Source organism: Peromyscus maniculatus, chromosome 2 (assembly GCF_049852395.1).
Source record: "Peromyscus maniculatus bairdii isolate BWxNUB_F1_BW_parent chromosome 2, HU_Pman_BW_mat_3.1, whole genome shotgun sequence".
Taxonomy (NCBI): Eukaryota; Metazoa; Chordata; class Mammalia; order Rodentia; family Cricetidae; genus Peromyscus; species Peromyscus maniculatus.
The window spans coordinates 159,369,647-159,390,607 of record NC_134853.1 but is presented as its reverse complement, the minus strand read 5'-3'; the positions used below and the strand labels follow the sequence as shown (position 1 = coordinate 159,390,607).

The 20,961-nt window shown below is 55.3% G+C and overlaps 1 protein-coding gene across 11 annotated transcripts in view; it reads left to right on the top strand.

Moving 5' to 3' along the window:
- The window catches only part of Arhgef10l (Rho guanine nucleotide exchange factor 10 like), a 153,013-nt gene that overhangs the window by 76,158 nt on the left and 55,894 nt on the right, over positions 1-20,961 (top strand). For 5 of the 11 annotated variants that reach the window (XM_076565558.1, XM_076565557.1, XM_042272227.2 and 2 more), the window contains 10 exons: positions 1,079-1,248; positions 6,237-6,353; positions 9,072-9,180; positions 12,194-12,300; positions 12,634-12,711; positions 13,593-13,772; positions 14,678-14,794; positions 16,007-16,099; positions 16,607-16,780; positions 20,554-20,699. In XM_076565558.1, coding sequence (XP_076421673.1) covers positions 1,079-1,248; positions 6,237-6,353; positions 9,072-9,180; positions 12,194-12,300; positions 12,634-12,711; positions 13,593-13,772; positions 14,678-14,794; positions 16,007-16,099; positions 16,607-16,780; positions 20,554-20,699 — 1,291 coding nt within the window. Of the gene's footprint in view, positions 1-1,078; positions 1,249-6,236; positions 6,354-9,071; positions 9,181-10,927; positions 11,466-12,193; positions 12,301-12,633; positions 12,712-13,592; positions 13,773-14,677; positions 14,795-16,006; positions 16,100-16,606; positions 16,781-20,553; positions 20,700-20,961 lie in introns of those variants that run through there. The other 6 variants (XM_076565559.1, XM_042272228.2, XM_006996166.4 and 3 more) reach the window with 3 other exon arrangements.

The window sequence follows — 20,961 nt, the reverse complement described above, 5'->3', positions numbered from 1 at the left end:
AGATCAAGCAGTTGATGATGTGACCCAGGTTGTCTCTGTCCTCAGGTGTCACAGTGGGTCTTTTCCTAGGCGTCCCCAGGATCTAGGGTCTGTCCCCTCGGACGATAGCTGTGGGGGTATCCAATGTAGAAATAACACACCCAGCCTCTCCTTCTCAAGGTCACAGCCAGGGTGGCCTGCTGTTCTATCCTGGAGACGTTAGTCACTAACATCTTGGCTTAAAAATAACCTCCCCATGACTGGAGGTGAAGTGCTTGTCACCAAGCAGGAGGGTTTAAGTTTGATCCCCAGAATCCATATAAAAATTCTGGGCATGGTGTAGTCCCACAGCTAGGGAGGCTGAGGTCACTCCCTCGGGCTTGCTGGCCAGACAGCCTAGTCGAATTGGCAAGCCTCAGGTACTTGTGATAGATCCACATTCAAAAAACAAGATGGACAACTCCTAAGGAACACACACACGCACACGCACACGCACACGCACACGCACACGCACACGCACACGCACACGCACACGCACACGCACACGCACACACACACACACACACACACACACACACACACACACGCATGCACACGAGTGCCCAGTTGAATTCTGCCCCTCTAGAGACAGGACACTCAGCTTATTGTCCCCACTTCTCAGTCTAAGCATTTCCTGTGGTCTTAAGTGAAGGTTCCTCTGGGACTCTGGGCCAGTTGCGCCCCCTCCTGGACCCTTGCAGACCACATGGACCACATGGGAGGGACACAGCATTAAGGAAGTCCAGCCCCTTCCTGTGTCTTCCCATTGATGCATTAGAAGTCTCCAGCAACCCAGGAGCATGCTAGGGTTCCAGTTAGACCCTGAGGTTCCCTCTCTCTCCTGAAAAGATGCCGAAGAGTGAGCACCCTGTTCTCAGGCCCTTCTTTCATAGAGAGGTGGAGGACATGCTGGCACTGTCTCTGAGGAAGTGGAACTGAGTCTGGGGCCAGGCCAGCACACCTGCTCCGTCCTCCCTCCCTTTCTTACACCTTTACCCACTGGGGTTCCAGATCTGGGTAGCTGGGGCCTCCAGCTCACCAGATTGTCCCTGGCTGGCAGGGGCCGAGCGGGGTCTACTTTACGAAGATGTACATCGTGCTGGAGCACCACGTGAGGCTGAGGACCTAGGCTGGAGCTCCAGCGAGTTTGAGAGCTACAGTGAGGACTCAGGGGAGGAGGCCAAGCCAGAGGCAGGGCCCACCAAGCACCGGGGATCCTTCCAGCCCAAGGTGAGGAGCCTGGGGGTTATCTCTCAAGGTCTGGGCACCCACACTCCTTCAGGAAGGGATGTGGGTGGTGAGGGCCGGGCACCAGACCCCCAATCTGGGCACCATCAGTTTCCTACAAGGGGCTTGGGTTATCATCCCAAGTTAGGAAGTCACCTGGGATCCCCTGTTTGCCTGTGGAGGACCTGGAATGGAGGCAGGTACTCCCCTGTCTCCCACATTTCTATGCAGACTAGGTAGGTCAGTGGCTCATGATGTTCATGGGCTTAGATTGGTCTTCAGAGTTCTTCTAAACACAGCGGTCTGTGAAGCCCAGCCAAATGATTAGAGTTGGTCATTGGCTCATTCAACTCGGGTTTCCGGCCCTACCAGGTACGTCCTCAGACCCAAACAGTACCATTTGCCCTGGGAGTGGACAGGTGATGGGGGAGTGTGAGCAGGGAACTGCACTGGAGCTGCACTGGCCCGGCATCTGCTTTCTGCCTGCCTGCGGCCTTTCTCCTCCTGCCTGTTTCATGAGGAGCCACTGGGGTGGAGATCTGGTTCTTCCTCTCCTGTGCTCTTCCTACTGCTCTCCTGTCCCATGCTGAGACTGAGAGTCAGTGGGTGACGATTAAGGGTCCTGCCTGACCAGAGGTGACAGCGGTCTCTCTTTAGACATAGGGGTGGGTGGGGTCCAGACTGGCTGGGATTAGTGGCTAGCTCCAGTTGCATCCACAGCTTCCTGCTTGTTCCTGGGTTTCAGGTAGCCCCCCCCCCCCCAGACCCCGGGAGCGGAGTGCTGGCCGGAATAGTCCAGAAAGCCTTTCTCAGCCCTGTGTTGAGCAAGCCCAACTGCATGGACCCCGGACTTCTCAGGACAGGCCATGGGAAGGAGCTTAATGCTCACTGGCCACCAAGCAGAGTTCTCAAGACCCTACTATGTGCCAGGGCATCATCTTAGGTCATGCGGGGTAGTGTGGGTCCAGGAAGACCTGACCCGGGCTTGGTGGACCTTTATGGTCTGGGAGGAGATACTGTGTATGACATAGTTTGTTAAGACTGATAATAAGGACTAGGGGTGCATTCTTAAGCTCCCATCTCCAGTGCCTCATAAACTGAGTGTGGTGGTGTACACCTGCAGTGCCAACGCTGCGCTGGTGAAGGCAGGAGGATCCGAAGTTCAAGATTGTCATCTGCTACTTCGGAAGTTTGAGGCCAGCCTGGGCTACATGAGATCCTATCTTAGGGGAAAAAAAAAAAGATAAAAATGCCTTTCTGTTGAGATGAGGGGTCCTGCCCAGCAGCATGCCTGACATGTGTGGGGGACCAATGGGACAAGCCTGAGGGCTTGCACAGCCAGGTGAGAGTTGGGGGCAGGACTCTAGAGGCCTGAGGAGATGACCCTGATGCCCGTGGGCCAGAGAGACAGCCCAGGCTGGCCTGCGATTGTTTCCTGTTTTCAGAAGGGGTAGTATATGCTCCCTTAGAGAAGAGGTGCTGTACCACAGGCCCCCCAATTCCCTGAGTCACCTCTCCGTAGAGATCAGGGTTTGTCAGTCTCTGCTGCTCTGGATGGTGACAAGTAGACTATTGTGCCTTGGGCATCCTGTGGTCCTTCCTCATCACCCAGGGCCACTCCTACCTCCTCCTCCTCTGGGTTTTTCGAGACAGGGTTTCTCTGTGTAGCCCTGGCTGTCCCAGAGCTCATTCTGTAGACCAGGCTGGTCTCGAACTCAGAGAGCTGCCTGCTTCTGCCTACCTAGCAGAGGGATCAAAGGTGTGCGTCACCACACCGGCTCACTCCTACCTTCTTGACGGGGATCTGAGAGGGAACCTCAGAATCTCTGAGGGAAGGAGTGTGGAGATGGCAGACTTGTGCCACCCGACAGCAGGCCTTAGCCTTACATGACATCAAGGGTCTTGGTGGGAGCTGGTTGATATCACAGGTGCCAGGGGTCTGCTCCCAGGGACCCTGGCTCAGCGCTTGCCTTTTAACCCTCCTGCTCCAGGGGGTGCAAGTGGCCCCCACAACTTTAAGGAGTGCTGGAGTGGGCTTCTCCTACTCCATAGCCTGGCCTGGAGTAGGATCCGCGGCCTGCTGGCAACTTGTGCCCCTTAACAAACTCACTCTGGGGTAGAAGTTGGATGGCGCTTTGGTCTCTTCCTCAACAGTGTCCTATAGCGCAGTTTTAGGGATTTTTAACAGGAGGGCCTTTTCTCTATGCATCTGCTAAGGCCTGCATGTTTGCTAATGGCTGGTTCCCAGGGAGATGGAGGGTGTGTGTGGCTTCTTCTCTCTGCTCTCTCTGCGTAGGGTTGCTGCCAAGCACTGCCTGTGGAGTTTCACCCTCCTGAGCTGCTGGGGCCCCTGCTCTCTGCCCGGCCTTGCAGCCGCTGTGTGTTTCAAGGCCCCTGTTGCTTGCACATGAGCTGTGTGTGCTGCAGAGCTCTGGATGGCAGGCCTCTGGGGAAGCATTTTATCCTGTCCTTGGAGTCTGACGGCAACCCCAGCAATAAGCTAGCTAGTGGACTCCCTGCCTTAAGATGCCCAGGCCAACCAACTCCAGCCCCCCAAATGGACCAAAGTATCTGTAAACAGACCTTCTCAGGTGTGACCCAGGTGTGAGCAGCTACCTTGAGCTTTGTTGGTCCCCAAGTGACTGTTCTATTGGCCACCAGGGTCAGCGGGTGTTTGCTGGGCACGAGGAGGGCTGCCATGAGACCCTCTCTCTCAGCCTGTGACCTCTTTGTGACCGGTCACTGTGACCCAGCTAGGGCAGTCTGGGAAGGGTGGGCACCTGCTATGGCCTCAGTCTCCTTCTGTTCAGCTCAGCCAGTGACCTTGGACCCTAATGCTTCCCTAGTCTTTTGACCCTCAGAGAGGGAAGGGGCCAGAAGGCCAAGGGGCTTGATGGTTTCATGCCGCAGCTGAACAGGGCTCAGGACAGAGCCCCCCGCTGCCCAGTGTGCTGGCAGTGAATGGCCAGTGTTGCTGGCAGAAAGAGTTTCACGCTGATGAGTGAAGCTCAGGGAGGTTAGGAGACATGGTGGGGGTCACAGCCAGTGAATGGCAAGGCCAGGACTCAACTTCACGTATGGGTAAGAAGACCTTATCCATCTGTCCTGTCTGCCATCTACTCATCCTCCATCCATTGATGCATCCATTTAGTGAATACAGAGGACTTACTGAGAGATGGGGTGCTAGTGGCTCCTGCTTTGAATCATGACTAAGCTCTGGGCTTGACATGGGATGTCTGATGATGCTCTCAGCCATCTATGGAGCTAGGTGTCCAGAACTTCTTATGGTCATTTTACCAGCGAGAAAACTGCAACCTCAGAGAGGTCCAGAGACTTCCCTGGCTCGTAAGTGGGGAGCCCAGACTTGCGTGTTTGCCCACCTTCCTGCAGAGCCCCTGCTCCATCTTTCTGTTAGTCTCTCTGTCCAGAAGTGCACCGTGTCTCTGTCATCTGTGCGCTTCATCAGATGCCCTTGTGGCTCACACAGGGCCTGTATTTAAATGTCTGCTTTTTCTGTCTGGCCATTCTCCAGATAGCATGTAAACCAGTCATCACCATTCATGCTTTCATGCTGTGGCCCCTCCCTCCTTCCGTACATCACACCCTCCCTCCCCCTCCCTCCCTCCCTCTTTCCCTCCCTCCCTCCCTCCTTCTTTCCCTCTCTTCCACCCATTCACCTTTTCCTTCAGTGGAATGCTGGGGTGAGCTTGGACTAGCTTGTCTGCATTACAAATCGATGTTCAATGGTGCTACTTTGGTAGCATGTGGCTAGCCAGGGTTGGGGGTTTCACACTGGGGAGATACCAAGACACAAGGCTTGTACCCCTGGGAGCTAGTTGGTAAGTATTTATCAACTCACCACTGCCTCTGGACATCCATCTGTCTTTCCAACATCCATTTGTCCAGCTATAGTTACCCAAACAAATGTAGCCAATTGCTTACCTATTCATTTGTTTGCCTGCTCATCCATCCACTTATCTATCCATCATCCACTCATCCACTCATCCATCCATCCACCCATCCACACACCCATCCATCCATCCACTCATCCATCCATCCACCCACCCACCCACCCACCCATCCACACATCCATCCATCCACCCATCCACTCATCCATCCATCCATCCATCCATCCATCCATCCATCCATCCATCCATCCATCCATCCATCCATCCATCCACACATCCATCCATCCATCCATCCATCCATCCATCCATCCATCCATCCATCCATCCATCCATCCATCCATCCATCCATCCATATATCCATCCACTCACCCATCAACATATCCATCCATCCACCCACCCACTCATTCATCCACCCATCTTTTCATCCACTTATCCATCCATCCATCCATCCACTCACCCATCCATCCATCCATCCATCCATCCATCCATCCACCCATTCACCCACCCATCTACCCATCTATCCATGGGCCCTTGCACATGTCCATCAATCCATTTATCTCTATGTTGTCCACTCATCTGTCCAGCAATCCTCTAACCACTTATCCCTTTGTCCACATACCTGTTCATTGTCCCCACCCTGTTGTTCAGCCCATCCATCCCTTGTCAGCCTTCCATGTTAGAAGTTTCATTGTCAGGCCTGGGGTGAAGAGAAGACACAGTCTTCCAAGTATCATTCCGCCATGAGAGGGAGGCCTGGGCTCACTTTCCTCCCGACTCTGCTGCCCAGCAGCTGGGAATCCCGCAGCAGAGACCCCAGCAGCTGGGAATCCCGCAGCAGAGACCCCAGCAGCTGGGAATCCCGCAGCAGAGACCCAGCTTCAGCTGCCTGGCATGCTGGGCTGGATCTGCAGGTGCAGGTTCCAGTTGGATACACCCAGACTGCTGTCCCATCTGCCTGCCCCGATTGTCCGTCTGCCACGTGACCTGAGTCTCCTTTTCCCCTGTTGTCTGTGTTTTGTCTCCTCGCTGCCCCGCCTGCTCTTCTCGCCTGCTCTCCTTCTGCCTGGCCGCTTGGGGCCCCAGCTTTCTCCAGACCTGACTAGGCTAAAGGAGAGATACGTCAGGACTAAGAGAGACATCTTGGCTTTGAGAGTTGGGGGTAGAGACATGCAGGAGCTGAAACTCAAGTGCGATTGTAAGGTACTGTCTGTCCCTTGCTCCTGGCCCCAGGGGGCCTTCCTGCTGGGCCACAGAGGAGGGTGGGTGTGAGCCTGGGGAGTCCACCCTTGATACTTGGGACCTGGCTGCACCTCACATCCGCACTGCAGAAGGGCAAACCCATGAGCCAGCTGTTCCTTCCACTTCCTGGTTCTTGTCTAGATCCCCACCCACATCCCCCACACCTGCCAGAGAGATACCAATGAACCACAAGAGCACCCAGTGGCGTTTCAAGCTGAAGAGCCCCTACAATGACCTGGGGTTCTCCTTTTAAAAAATGCAGGTTCCTGGCCAGACCTAGCAGCCATGTGCCTGTAATCCCAGTACTTGGGAGACTAAGGAAGGAGGATTGGGAATTCAAGACCGGCTTGTGCTATATAGTAGGATTAGGCTTCTGGGTGATGCCGTTGACAGCAGTAGATGGCCTTAATTGAGCACCACACGGCATGGGCCTGTGGATCTGGGTTCAATCCCAGCCTCACTGCTTACCCTCTGAGTGACCCTGGGCAGACCCCTTGGCTTCAATGAGTCTCCATTTCTCTGCCGTAAGTAGTAGCGGCCCCAGGGTGGATGTGGAGACTGAATGATGATGCCGGTAAGGTACTTGGTGATGTTTGGCTTTGTGCGCTTAATGATGGTTGCCACTGTTATTGTATGGTCCCTGTGGCACCCAGAGATGGCTGTCTTTCCACTATCATTTAGTGCCAGGAGAGTAAGGAGTGGCTGGTGGTCAGCCTGGCAGTCCGCAGCAGCGCTGGGTTCCAGTCTGGTCATGCCAGGGTCTGAGTGCTGTCAGTTCTACAGTTCTGCCCACTGCAGCAGAGCCAGGGCCAGCAGGAGGATGGGGGAGAGACCCCAGCAGACACCCATGAAGGTCGTGACCTAAGAAGGGAGCAAGGAGAGGAGCCAGGAGCCCATGGAGGGTAGACCTTGGGCCTGTGGCCCAGCTTGCACTGTGTGGAAGGGTGCGCATGCCAGGCCAGCTCAGGGAGCCTTCTGGGGTGTTCACCTGCTGCTCATCTTTGCTCAGAAAAACACCAAATGGAAAGGGCTCTGATGATTCCCTGAAGGCCACACTGAGGGATTCTGAGGATAGGCTCATTGATGGTTCCATCTAGGGTATAATCCCCCCTAGTTGGATGTGTCCTAGAAGAGAGGTTCACCCATGTACAGTTTCTGGGGTTGACGTCTGTTCCCCCATTAGATTTTCTTTTAAGATTTATTTATTACATATACAATGTTTTGTCTACACATATCCCTGCAGGCCAGAAGAGGGCACAAGATCTCCTTACAGATGGTTGTGAGCCACCATGTGGTTGCTGGGACTTGAACTCAGAAGAATAGCTAGTGCTTCTAACCTCTGAGCCATCTCTCCAGCCCCCGCCCCCATTAGATTTTCAAAGGCACTGATGACCCTTCCTACCGAGAGACCCAAATCACAGCTATGGCTACAGCAAGGGGTGGACACCCGCTTCCTCTTTGCCTTGTTTCCTGAAAGCCACCACTCTGTGTTAGTTCTCTAGCCTCAGCCCACTCCCTAGGTTCTCAGCCCCCCCAGGCTCTCAGCCCCCCAGGCTCTCAGCCCGCCTACCCCAGGCTCTCAGCCCCCCAGGCTCTCAGCCCGCCTCCCCCAGGCTCTCAGCCCCCCAGGCTCTCAGCCCGCCTCCCCCAGGCTCTCAGCCCCCCAGGCTCTAAGCCCCCCAGGCTCTCAGCCCACCTCCCCCAGGCCCTCTGTCTGTCCTCACTCAGACCCCACGGAGAAAAGTGTGTAGCCCTTCAGTTGGGAGCCAAAGAGCTGATGGAGGTAGAAGTGAGGCCAGTGAATCCAGGGGAACCCTCACTTCCAGATTTGTATCTTCATCTTCATCAGAGTCTGAGGAAGGAGGGGGTTTCATGGAACATCCATACCATGGCCATGTGGCTCTTCCCGTGAAATGAAATTGAGATTTCCAATTCTTAGTCACACGGCATGTCCAGAGTGCCTGTTAGTCACATGTGGGCCCCATATCGGACAGTGCGGATACCCCACCCTTGTGGAGCATTCTGATAGCGAATGCTGGTGGTGTTGAAAGTGTTGGGGCTGGGGCAGGGGCAGGGACAGCAGTTTTCCTCTGAGGGTCCTCGTGGCAGGTGTCTGCTTCCCACTCTGAGCATGTCACGGTCCTCTCACCTCAAGGCCTGTTTGGCTTGCTTTATTGGCAGCACTGGGCGTGGCTTCTGCATCCTGTGGCCTCAGTTTCCCCTCCCTGTGGGCAGAGGCTTGAACCTGGCTGTTGCGGATGAGGGGTGGGGCTCCTCACTTGGCTAGGCAGGGAGGGGGTCAGCCTTCAGGGACCTTCCCAGAGCTGGCCTGTTGAGTCTCTGCTCACCTGGAAAGGTAGCCTGTATGCTTCTGTCTGAGGTTCAGAGAGATGTCTACTTGCTCAGAAGTATTAGAGCCGGGGTTTGAAGCTAGACCCGGCCCTTTTCCCACCCCATAACCTCCTTAGGTAGAGGGAAGAGGTCATGCCCTCTCCTGCCCATGGAGGGACCCTGGAGCATGAGCACATCTCTCTCCCTGCATCTCTGGCCTCTGCTGCTCACCTATCCAGAACGGATGGAACAGGGCTGGCTGGCTGTGATGTCTGGGCTGAGGTCCCTTGAAGGCAGGGATCCCCAGCTCCCCTCAGCTTCTGATGAACCCCTTTTGCCTTTGCTCAGATGACCCAGCTCATGAAGGCCGCCAAGAGCGGGACCAGGGATGGGCTGGAGAAGACACGGATGGCCGTCATGCGTAAAGTCTCCTTTCTGCATAGGAAAGACGTCCTTGGTGAGCAGGGGCGTCGCTCAGCAATGTCTTCGGGGTGGGGGGTGATGTCGCTGGTGCCTGGCCTTTTCTGAACTGAACCCCAAATGTCTGGGTTAGTTCCAGCTTGCTTCCCACACCTCTGACTGGCATAGCCAGTCTCTTCTGTGAGCCATGGGGCCTCCCTTCCGTGTGTGGCTAAGGCTGTTTCCCTCCTGCCTCCTGGTTCACCTGACTTTTTCTAGAATGTTCTTTGTCCATCTTCATCTCACCACTACTTACCGAATACCTGCTAAACATTGTCTTCAGTGAACCTACCAGAATTTCTTCCAGGGGCTCCAGGTGCAGTAGGGCATGGGTCAGACTTGGGAGAGTGTGGAGATGAGCGTGGGTAGAGGTGAAAGGTGAGGCAGAAGAATGGTTACAAGGCAGAGGAGAGTGGAACTCTAGGGCGAAGGTTGAGCATGCGCAAAGGCGTTGAGGGTCAGCATTTACGGAGTGTCTGTTGGGTGCCTCACTTAATCTTCAGAGAGGACAAAACAGGTGTGGAGGGGCATCGTATCGCCAATCTGCAGATGAGGGGGACGGGTACAGAGAGGTCACAGACGTTCCTGAGGACACAGAGGCATGGGGGTGATAGAAGAGGCTGAGGTGAGAGGTCAGGGCCGGGTCAGTGTGGCTCTATGGGCCTGACCGGGCGCTTGCCCTTGCCCTTAAAGACACCAGGGTCACCAGGGTTTTAGACAGAAGTGTCCCGTGGTTGGATCTGATCAAGTGGCCATTTACTTGTTCATGGAACCATCTACTGTGGGCTACTAAGAATGGGAGCCCACAGCCCCGGGATACAGCTGTGAGTGGAGTGGCGATGAATTCTGCCCTGGATTCCGGCACAGCTAATGCTCTGGGATGGGATGGGAGGCGAAAGTGTGAGCAAATAGGGAATATAATGTCCAGTCACAATAGGCGCTCTGGAAGAAAGATATAGCTGGAGGGAGGGGAGATGGAGCAAGGAAGGGCTGTATGGGGTGTGCCGAGAGCCTGGAGCCCTCTGATGAGGAGGCGTTTCAGCATCTGGGGTGAGTCATGCGGGAGGCTGTGGGGAGGGTTGGTTGGGGAAGTGACGCAGGTGGAGAGGGTCCTGTGGTGCCTTTTTGCTACTCTCTGGCTGCCTGGGCCTTCCTGGCTGGCACAGGCCTCCTGCACCTGCCAACCCAAGGCTTTGCCTGGGACCTGCCCCTGGCAGGAGGTGAGGGTTCTGCCGCCCACATGCTCACCTGCCCAGCCGTTGTATTGGTTCTCCTCCCTGCCCTGGCCACTCTTCCAAGATAACCCAGTTCCCGAGCCCCCCACTCGGGTCTCCACCTCTTGTTTCTTGATGCCTCGCTGATCCCCTCTTCAGATCATGTCCAGACTGGGGCCCTCAAAAGGTTCCCAGTAAGGCCCAGCACCGGTGACATGTTACATCTTTGGGGACAACAGACGAGAGTACAAGGGGACAAAGATGTAGGACAGGAGGTGTGTGGCCTGTGATGTCTGGGCAGAACTCTGAGGGTGCCAGACCTCGGGTGGGAGGCAGCCTTATCCGGGGAGTGCCTTCTGCTGGCCTCACACATGGACTGACGCTTGGAAGGAACGTGGCTGCAAGCCAAGGAGAACCCGTAGCGCCTCCAGTTTCTTGGAAATTGTGCATTTTTGCTGTTCCGTGCCTCAGTTTCCTCCTTCATGCAATGGGACTATAATAACAATTCCTGTCTCCTGAGGCCAAGAAGATGATGTCCATGTTGCACACAGAAAGAGTTCTGCACAGTAGGCATTGTTCTTGACAACTGTCAGCCCTGGTGGCATTTGGTGCCAGGGTAGCATCATGCTGACTTGGGTCCTGCCCAGTCTCTCTGGCCTCACAGCTGGGACCTCACCCAGTCTCGTAGAAGTAACTCTTTAACACTGGCTGAGCCAATCACCCCATGCCTCCTCTACCTTTGAGGGGCACTGGCTCCTGTAGGGGAGTACACAGGCTGGATGTTTCTGGGACACCCTCGCCACTCCGCCCACTAGCCCTGGGCCTAAAATGACCCTCCCCCAGAGGCGTTATTAATAGCTGGGCGGCTCAGATCACAGGGCAAGAATGTTACCCAGCAGCTCGTGGGGGAAGAGGAAGCCTCGGTGCCGGCGGCTGGGGTGGATGCGTGATGCCCGAGGCAATATGTGGGCCAGGCAGGAGGGCCTTCACCACCCCCACCCTCACCCCCATGCTATCATTCGCTGCCCGTCCTCCTCCTCCTCCTCGGTGTCCTCTGTGTCCTGCTCAGGTAAGGGCCGGCTGGGTGTCCTGCTTCTCCGGCGCCTGGGCTGGCTACTACTTCTCCTTTTCTGTCTCCTGCTTCCTGCTGTCCGTGGCTGCCATGGGCCCTGCAGCCTCTGAATAGCGGGGGCTCATCTCACGGGGGTCTCAGAGCCTGGGAGGACAACTCTTCGGCATCCTACCAGGCCTCCTTTTCTCCTTAGGGCCTTGGTTGCTGTCGGACTCTGTCTGCCATGGGCTGAGCCCAGCCTCAGTAGACTGGAGTCCCTGTCACACCCAGCTAAGCCTGCTCGCTTTGAGGGGACATCTTTGCATTTTTAAAAATGAAAGAGCAAAGCTGATGAGTTGATTCTTCTTGGGCTGTATTTTCTCCTCCCCCTCCCCCTTGGCATCCAGATAAAAACTATTTTTAGTGCCCAGTGATGGGGACGTGAGTGGCTGGCCCATGCCAGGCTGGGGCAGGCAGAGTGGGCAGGTCTCGGCCGGGACAGTGGCCCTGTGGGGTGCTGTTTTCTCATCCGCCAGCTCTCCCTCCTGCTCCCCGAGCCAAAGGCTCTCAGGGAGCAGCCGAGGACCATGGGGAGCCTGGGAGTTGGAGCTGGAGCTGACCCCACTTGTCTCAGGGGCAGCTGTTCCCAGGTTTGATTCGGGGCCCTTTGGTTCTCATCTCCTGGGGCCTGGGCAGGAGGTGCCACCCCCACCTTAGCTGTGCTACCCTCCCGTTTGTCTTTCCAGGTGACTCGGAAGAGGAAGATATGGGGCTCCTGGAGGTTGGTGTGACAGACTTCAAACCTCCAGCACCAGAGCTGGGCCCCATGCCGGATGGCTTGAGTCCTCAGCAGGTCTGTGGGGAGCGGGGGCATCTGCCAGCCTGCTGCATGGGGCTATGCTGGTTAGAATCTGAGGGCAAGTGACTATGAAGTGTGTGTGTGTGGGCGGCTTTCGCAGGGAACTGGACTCTGTGTGTTCCATACAGGGTCTAGAGACGGTGAGGTCCGTGAATTTGGGATGCTTAAGACCCACTAGCTCTATAACTACCAGAGCAGGGGTGTCTCTTGGTCCCTCCCATGTGGCTCTTGGGCCCCCCTTCTTCTCGCCTTTGGGATCCTTCATCCATCAGGGACTGGCTCGGCTCCTCAGATCCCACATCCTGACTGTGCTCTTGGCCCGAGCAGGTGGTCCGGAGACACATCTTGGGCTCCATCGTGCAGAGTGAAGGCAGCTATGTGGAGTCGCTGAAACGGATACTCCAGGTGAAACTCCAGAGGACTCGAGGGGTCTCTGGGATGAGAGCGGGAAGGGCTCTGGAGTCCCTTTAAAAAGAACACTGGGGGACTGTGGTAGTTTTACAGAGAAGGGGATAAAAGCCATTCCTGCTTCCGAGGAACAACAGGACGTGTGGGTCTGCCAGGGGTTTCCAAGGCTGCTGTCTGTAGTGAGAGCTGTATTCTGAATTGAAACTGGGAATCTCTGAAATGAGAGAGCCAAGGCATGTGTTCCCTTTTGTGTCTGGAAGGGACTGTGTCTTCCTGGCCATTCAGATAACCCTCAAAGCAAGGGTGCAGGGGGACGCCCCCTCTTCTTCACACGGGGGTGCCCAGTGACATGTATGTGGACCCTTGTCTGGTTTGGGTTTCCAAGACCTGGACTCCTCAGGGATGTTGGACTGGAGCTGCTGGTGTAGGAACAGTTTGGGACCCGTATGAAGGAATCCAGGCATCATACAAAGTGTCTGGAGAGTGTAGTTCTGACTTTGAGAGTTCAGGGAACTGTGGTGACCTGAGACCTCACCGCTCAGCCACACAGATGGCTCTGAGCTTCCCCCCTGGCCAGCCTTGGCCCTGAGCCACCTACCCAGAGTCCTCACACACAGATGGTGTAGAAGTGATCCTCTTGCTCCCAAGGCAGCTTAACACAGAAGTTCCTGGGTGGGAGGCGTTGTGGAGTGACAGACAGGGCAGAAATGTCACATTCAAGGAGAACCATCTAGAAACATCCATGAACAAGGCAGGATGCTTTTACCTGCATCAGGAAGGCCCCACTGGGCAGGGGGGTCTGCTCAGTTCTCAGCCTGCTTTGTCCAGGTGGCCTTGAAGATAGCTGGTCTCATTCTCGCTCCCACCCATCCTGGCAGGATTACCGTAACCCACTCATGGAGATGGAACCCAAGGCCCTGAGCGTCCGCAAGTGTCAGGTGGTCTTCTTCCGCGTTAAGGAGATTCTGCACTGTCACTCCATGTTCCAGATCGCCCTGTCCTCCCGTGTGGCCGAATGGGACTCCACTGAGAAGATTGGGGACCTCTTTGTGGCCTCAGTAGGTGTTTCTACTTAGATGAGCTGGTCCAACCTCCACCCTCACCTGGTTGCCTTGTCTAAGTCAATGATATCAGAGTCGTTATGTCCTGCACTAGAGGTTGGGCATGACACCTTGATGTCCCGTAAGAGGTGTGCCAGGCCAAGACAATGTTGAAGCCAGGATATAGTGGCAGCATTGCTCAGAGACCAACCTCATGGGCAGCCCTGAACACAGTGTCGGTTCCTGTCTAAGCATACCAGGAGTGATCAACAAGGCTTGCACATGCTGACCCAGGCTGCATTCATAGCTCCAAGACGAAGTGTCAGGATCTGGGGGAAGAGCCCTGGATCACGGTGTAGGGTCATGGTTCCAGTTTGGTGTCACAGCCTCAGGCAGGTCTTGGGATGTCTCTGGGCTCAGATTCCATACCTGTGGAATGAGGAGTGTACTGGAGTCCTGCTTGTCAAACTGAAACCCTCAGATTTCAGAGAGGGAGTGGGTGAGAAATGGTCCAGCCAACTTGGCTGGGTTGTAAGCCTCTGGGTTCCGCTAGTGTAGTTTGAGAGTGACAGTGCTTGGGAGAGCTTAGATGTGACATCCCAGGTGGGCGTGCCTGGGGCCCTGTGGTGAGAGATCTGTAGCTTAGCTGTGGGTGCATCTCCTCAGTGAGGGCTCAGGAACATTTCATTTCCTGGCCAGGGTAAGGAAATAGATGGCGCCCAGGCAGCATCCCTGCCCTAGGCTGCCTTCTCTCTCGGGTGGGTTCTGAGGTGCTGTAGAAAAACTCTCTGTTTCCTGCCACCTCGAGACAATCTTCCCAGCTCCGAGACTCCTTCCCGGAGCAGGGTCTCAGAAGCATGGTAGGGTGGGTGCAGCTGCCTCCTCCACCATGTTGATGCAGCTCCTGCTCCTGCTTCTTACAGTTCTCCAAGTCCATGGTCCTAGATGTCTACAGCGACTATGTGAACAACTTCACCAACGCCATGTCCATCATCAAGAAGGCCTGTCTCACTAAGCCAACTTTCCTCGAGTTCCTCAAGGTAGCCTAGGGCCATGCAGTCCGCACTCACAAGGGATGGACTCGGGGAGGTGCCTCAGGAGAGAAGGGACATTGTCGTGCCAACTTTGGCATCACGGCTATGGCGAGATTATCTAGGAACCCAGTCTCCAGGGGGGTATCCCTTCTTGCCCCGAGAGGAAGGTGCAAGGGTTAAGGGGTCTGTGCAGTCAGCTCAGGAGCCTGGAGCCCAACAGGGTGCAGGGCAAACCTGGCACACAGATGGATCTGTGGTGGGTACCACAGGGTTGGCCTGTGTTCCCATGGCCTGTGGCTTCCTTGTTTGTGAGGTGACATGGGCATCGCCAGGTCTTGGACTTCACCCAGGAGCAAAAAGGGTTCAAGACTTTGGGAAGCTACAGAACTCTTTAGCTGTGGCCAGGCTCCAAGATCCTCTGCGGTGGAGTGCTGTGGGTGAGGGACACAGCCCTGCATCCAAAAGAGGACACAGGGGGATGACATGTTCAGGCTTTGGCAGGAAAGCTCTCTGCCCCACTGATGAAGATGTGGACCCGGGATGCTTTCTCAAGGGGGAACCATCTGATATGGGTCTTGGGGAAAGACAGTCGAGGGCTGTTTCCAGAGCGAAGACTGACAAGGGTAAGAGGCAGGAATGTGGGAGCAGGCAAGGCTGGGAGGATTCTGGGGGCATGAGTACCCCATAAACAACGCTCCCTGGGGCGGTGTAGTTTAGTTTGGGCTCCTGGATCTTCAGGCCATGGATGAGATAAGAATATTTAAAGCATTGGGAGCCACGGAAGAGCTTTGAGCTGGGGCAGAAAACGTGGAAGCTGATGGGGAAGCCGTGAGGTTGCCAGGGATATGGGCCAGGACCCACGTGACACGTGGGTGAAGTAAACAAGCAGGTATGAGGTAGGACAGGGCGACCCCATGCTCACCCTCGCCCTGGCCCAGGCCTTAGTTTACACAGAGGGAATGGTAATGTTGGTTCCTTATAGACGGCAGTGAGTAAACTGTTGGATTGTTCGGTTTTGCCTTCAGTGGCTGTTCAGGTTCTCCGAGGGTGTGGCTTCCATAGGGTATGCCGTGGTGGGAGGGTCCCTGACTGTGGATTCCAGGTTGAACCGGGTCCTGGAGCCCAGGGAGAGGTTCCCAGGATGGGGACTAGGTCTGGACCCTGGCGCTGGGCCCCTGCTGTGGAAGATTGACAAGTGTCACGGCCTTGTCCCCGCAGCGGCGGCAGGTATGCAGTGCGGACCGCGTCACCCTCTACGGGCTGATGGTGAAACCCGTTCAGAGATTTCCGCAGTTCATCCTCCTGCTCCAGGTACAGCCTGGGACTCCCCAAGGGCCGGGGGAGGGCTGTGGGTAGGGGGGTCCAGTGGATCTCATCTGTGGCCCTCTGCTGTTTGGGGGGCTTGCTTTATCTTTGTCGACTTCGAGAGGGCAGCCTGTTGTGCTTAGCAGCATTTAAAAAAGAAGATTCACCTTATTTAAATTATATATATGGGTGTGTGTCTGTGTGTGGGCATGCGTAAGTGCATGCTGGTACGTTGGAGGCCAGGGGCGTTGGAGCCAATAGTGCTAGAATTACAGGCAGTTTGGGGTCATCTGATATGGATGTTGGGAAATTGAAATTGGGTCTTCTGCAAGAACCGGAAGCTTTTTTATTCAATGAGCCATCTCTTTAATGTGTGTGTGTGTGTGTGTGTGTGTGTGTGTGTGTGTGTGTGTGTTCACAATGTGTGTGTGTGTGTTCACATTGTGTGGGTGTGTGTGCATGCGAGCACACGTGTGGGGCATGTCTTATTCGTGCTCTCTCTGGCCCTGGCAGGACATGCTGAAGAACACTCCTCGAGGCCACCCTGACAGGCTGTCGCTGCAGCTAGCCCTCACGGAGCTGGAGACGCTGGCTGAGAAGCTGAATGAACAGAAGCGGCTGGCCGACCAGGTGGCAGAGATCCAGCAGCTGACCAAGAGCGTCAGTGACCGCAGCAGCCTCAACAAGGTCGGTGTGCGCTTAGCCCTTGGGTCCCCTTGTGCATCGGGGTCTCACCTGCCTCATCTGCTGCTTCTGCAACTTTCCTGGGGTCACTTACTGGGTGGCAATGTTCTCTGAGGGAGGGGAGCCTTAGGACAAAAGAAAGTTTTGTTCATTAGTCTAGTTACCAGGACAGAAAACAGAGACTGGACACTAGTATCGTAGTTAAGTGAATGGATTCTGAAATCTCCATCTAAATCAGATTTATATTTTATTTTATTTTATTTTATTTTATTTTATTTTATTTTATTTTATTTTATTTTATTTTATTTTATTTTATTTTATTTTATTTTATTTTTGAGACAGAGTCTCATGTATCCCAGGGTAGTTTCAAACTCACTCTGTAGCTGAGGAGGATTTTGAAATTCTGATCCTCCTGCCTCTACTTCCCCATGATGGGATTACATGCATGTACCTCCATGCCAAGTTTATGCATGTTGGGGATTGAACCTAGGATTTTAGGCATGTTAGTCAAGTGCTCTATCCACTGAACTACACCCCCCCCCCCCCAGCCTCAGTGCAATTTTTAGCCAGTGTGCTGGTGAACACTTGTGATTCTGGTGCTTGGGAGACAGAGGCAGAGAGAGAGCAGGAGTTTCAGGTCAGCCGGGGCTACATAGGAAGTTCTAGGGCAGCCAGACATACGGACAGAAGAGGGGACAAGGCCAGGTGCTGGAGGCTGCAGGCTCTGTTTTCCTGGCACATGTGGAGTGTGAGTCCCTCACTGCCCAGCGCAGGCCTGCAGATCCTACATCTGGCGGGAGGGTTGAGGTGGAAAGGGATGGTCTGCAAGTGAGGTGACCTTGCCAGGGCTTACGAGATGGTTGTTTCCAGAGAGGCCACGTGGTGTGAGGTCACAGGAAGTGTTCGATGTTCTGGGGAGTCCCAATGCAGAGCTGAGGCTAGCGACTGGCTCTTCCTGGAAGGGGATTTCAGCAGTGTGGAGAGAGTGTCCACTGTTCGGGAGGGTGGCCTGGGAGACAGCAGTGTGGAGAACTCCCAGCTGGGACTGCTGGCCTTGACTTTTGTTGTTGACCTTCGCCAGGTCATGGAATCAGGCCGGGCTGGGTCACCTGAGGTCCTGAAGTCCTGAGCGTCAGGCACTCCCATAGCTGCTCTGCCCGGGCCACAGGCAGGCTGCAGGCCTGTTTGGGTCCACATTGTTCTTTTAAGAAAGTGGAAGTCATGGGCAGCATTTAAAAATTGGGACGTGCCATAGACCTCAGATTCGAGGAACTTTCCCTGAGGGCCGGACTGGCGCAGCCGCCGCCCTGCGTGGTTCCCTTCACCTGAGAGCGGTTGCCCACTTCTGTTTGATCTTACTGTCCTTCCTCGCTGAGGGCACGTGTTGGCTTGAAGACATCTGGTTTGTTCACCTGTCTGGGAGCCGGGGATTTGGGGTGTGTGGCAAGGAGAAAGGGGAACAGGGCCCTCCCCTGGGGGGAGCGTCCCATTCAGGATTGCCCAGGGTAGCTCCTCCAGGGATCACCCCCCGCCCCTCTGGACAGTGCAGACCCCCCCCCCCCCCGTGCCCCAAGCCTGCTGTTTTAGAAGGAAGGCATCAGTTCCCGAAGCTGCCTGCGCTCGCCTTTGTGCTGGAGAGGTTTCTTCTAGCAGCAGATGGTGCCTGGTAGGCCAGAGAAGTCTGTTGTTCCTGCCCTGGAAAGAGCTGTGTGTCCTCTTCCACTGCCCGTCCCCACCCCCACCCCAACACCCAGATGTAGCAGGAGAGAGTCAGCCAGACCCGTTTGCCATCAGGCTAGAGGATGGATGATCTGAGCCTCAGTTTCCCCCTCCACTGAGTAAAGGGTGAGCTGGGCAGGTGTGGATGCTAATGTGGAGAGGGTGTCAGCTGCACACTGTGGGGTCCCCCCCTTCCCACCCCGTCCAGGGGACTCTTTGGACAACCTGGAGCCGTTAAGGATCACATCAGTGGCCGTTCTCCGGCCATCACCCGGAGAGAAGGGGAAATGAAACTGGGAGAGGCAGAAACAGACCCATGAGCTGTTTTTAAACAGCCGACTCAGGAGCCTCCAGAGGGGTGCTGGTGCGACGGTTTTCCTTTTCCTTTTTAATCTGCGTAAGGGACAGGGCCCACGGCCTGAAGCCCAAGGGACTTTCCTCTCCCCAGCGTAGGACCTGGCAATGGTGGCTGCCTGAGTTGTGTTGTCTTGAGCCGGGTCCACCTTGCTTATGGACACTGTGCGGAGAAGCGGGGCCGCCGCAATGGCAGGGCCTCCAGCGACCTTGGGGCTCCTGTAAGGTGGGAACAGTGAGACTGCTCCCACTCCTGTTGAGCCAGGCGCTGCCACACAATGCAGGGAGACAAGGCGGTGTGTGTGTGTGTGTGTGTGTGTGTGTGTGTGTGTGTGTGTGTGTGTGTGATCCTGTGTGGGGGCCGTGGGGGGCGTGGTGGGCGCTGCACACCTCAGGGCTGCTGAGCTGATACATGCGGCGTGCTTCTGAGTCCCATAGTGCCCACCACACAGCAATGTCCACGCCACCAGGACCTTAGTTTGTGCGTTCACTTGAGGCGTGCTCTGAGAAGCCAGGTCCTCTTCAAGGGACGCCAGCAGGGACGGGTTGGGACCAAGACTGTCAGAGTCACACTATTCAGTAACAGATTTCACTGGATCCTCCCCGACCCACTTAAAAAAAAAACCCAGAAGGAAAAAGTCATTTCTCAGAGGGATTTTGGATGGGGGCCCCTGTGAAGTGGAGTTGGCTTGGTCAGGTGCTTGGGGTCTGAGAGTCTTTGGTCTCCCGAGAATAGGCGTTGTTGACCAGCAGATCTGTATACATCCCCTCACAAGGCTGTGCAAGGGATGATGTTGGGCTGATGCCGTTCAACAGTTCATGGTGAAGCCATGGGGCTCCTTCCAGGTCAGGTGTCCCCAGAAAGTTAAGTCTCTCTGTGACAAAGACGGTCTTGAACAGCGGCACTGAAGCAGGGTCCTCTGTGGGCACCCACTGCACATCTAATGCAGGGCATCTTGTGCCCACCCAGGGCTCCGGGCCTGTTTAATGTGTTCTGCTGTGGCCTTGAAATTCAGGCTGACCTTTGAACCCTGTTTGCCTTGCGTAGTGGCTTTGTGTGTTACTTGACTTGGTGATACCATGTTCATTACTCGGGTGATCTGAGCAGTAGAGATACTGAGGGAACTGAGGTTCCAGCTGAAGTGTCCTGTGACTGCCCAGCCAGGGCATGTAGGGCATGTAGGAGCTGCTCAGATCTGCTCAGAGACAGGGTCTGTGGGATCACGATACATGGGGATGATGGCAGAAGCCAGCTCACCTGAAAAAGAGGCTGCTGGACTCTGGCCAGGGTGGCTAGGCAAGGTCTCCAGGGTCTCCCTGAAGTAGAGAACCCAGTGTGTGTGCCCTGGTCTTCCCTGTCTAGCGTACCTTGTTATCTAATGATAGGTGTTGGCTCTGGGTCCTCCTCTACCTCTCCCAGCTGCCCCCTTAGTTTCTCTTTGTCTACAGAGTCTCTAGCCCAGGCTATCCTCAAATTCCTGCTGTTTTTGAGAAGTCTCTTTGCATAGGCCAGGCTGGCCTGAACCTCATGGTCCCACCCCCACCCCTGAGTGCTGGGGTTGCTGTAGGCTTACATTACCACACAGAGTCTTGGTCTCCTTTTCTGGAAGGTGGGAGAGGCTCTGAACCTCTGGCCTGGCTGTCTGCGAAGCATCCTAGATCGTGACATGGGTGTTGACCTTCTCTGTCCCTTCCTTCTGCAGCTGTTGACCTCTGGCCAGCGGCAGCTGCTTCTGTGTGAGACCCTGACGGAGACGGTGTACGGAGACCGTGGGCAGCTGATCAAGTCCAAGGAACGCAGGGTCTTCCTCCTCAATGACATGCTGGTCTGTGCCAACATCAACTTCAAGTAAGAGCCTGGAGTGGGGTGGGGCACCCCCTTCCCAGAGGATCCTTGTTGTCTCCCCTCTCCCCAGCCTTGGCGCCACGGTCCTGCTGTAGCCCTGATTAGGTCTCAGATACTTGGCCTTCCTCGCACCTCCCTCATGCCCTGCTTTGTCCTTGGCCCTTAATGCCAGAAGGATTTGGACTAGTCAGGGGCATCTTCTGACCCCAGACTCATCATCATTCACAGCCTAGGGCCACGTGCTACAAGACTCTGATCTTAGTAG